The sequence below is a fragment of the Bison bison genome, unplaced genomic scaffold (genome assembly GCF_000754665.1).
Source record: "Bison bison bison isolate TAMUID 2011002044 unplaced genomic scaffold, Bison_UMD1.0 scf7180017864063, whole genome shotgun sequence".
Lineage (NCBI taxonomy): Eukaryota > Metazoa > Chordata > Mammalia > Artiodactyla > Bovidae > Bison > Bison bison.
The window spans coordinates 16,191,386-16,192,183 of NW_011494635.1; the positions used below are offsets into that span (position 1 = coordinate 16,191,386).

Consider the following 798-nt stretch of genomic DNA (forward strand, 5'->3'; position numbering starts at 1 on the left):
CCTATAGCCCTCGGGAGTTTTCCACAGGACTGACAACCTAAGAGCCCCCTCCCACACAGGCCTCAGCTCCCTAGTTATCTCCTGGAAAGATCTTAACTGAACCTTGCCTCCCCCCCCAAATCTAAGGTAGGTTCAGTACAGTAGCTAGCTACTGTCACCAGGCTTGTGTTTTCATAAACTACCCAGAGCTATCTCGTTTAACAACTCGTCACCTGTGGGACATCCTGGGTGTCAAGGTCCCTGAGGCCAGGACCTGGGTGGGTGGGGGGGCGGACAAAGGCGGGGTAGGTGGTGTGGAGGGGGCTCCCTGCCAGCAGCTCTGTCTGCGGGGGTCCAGCTCACCAGTGCCTGCATGTCATACATGGTGCTCAGGTGGTCCCAGATGACCTTGGATGGGACCTGCCGACCGATGTTCTGGCTGAACTTGTCTCGGATACAGATCATGTGGAAGTGCCGGTTCACACCTGCAGAAGGAAGGGGTCGGCTTGTGGGGGAGGGATAGGCCAGCTGGTAGGGTAGAAAAGAGAGGTAGGGGGCAACGGAGAGAAAGCGGGCAGTGGTTGCAAGGGTGTAGAGAGGCAAAGGTGGAGGGTGGAGGAGGTAGGAGGTGCGGGGGTAAGAGGTGGGAGAGGAAAAGGCAGGGGTCTGCAGCGGAGGAGTAACGAGGGGACAGGGGTCGGGGTGCACGTGAGGGCTGGAGTCAGCCGGGATGGGTGGCTGGACACAGGAAGGGGGCAGAGTCGGGTGGGGGTAGGGTATAGAAGGGGGCAGCGTGGGCAGGAGTTGGGGACTGCTGGA

General features: G+C 59.6%; 1 protein-coding gene across 1 annotated transcript in view; it reads right to left on the reverse strand.

Annotated features, from left to right (window-relative positions):
- Positions 1 to 798, reverse strand: part of MRGBP (MRG/MORF4L binding protein) — a 29,248-nt gene that overhangs the window by 3,336 nt on the left and 25,114 nt on the right. Inside the window, exon 3 of the mRNA XM_010836655.1 lies at positions 343 to 793. Coding sequence (XP_010834957.1) covers positions 343 to 793 — 451 coding nt within the window. The remainder of the gene's footprint in view (positions 1 to 342; positions 794 to 798) is intronic.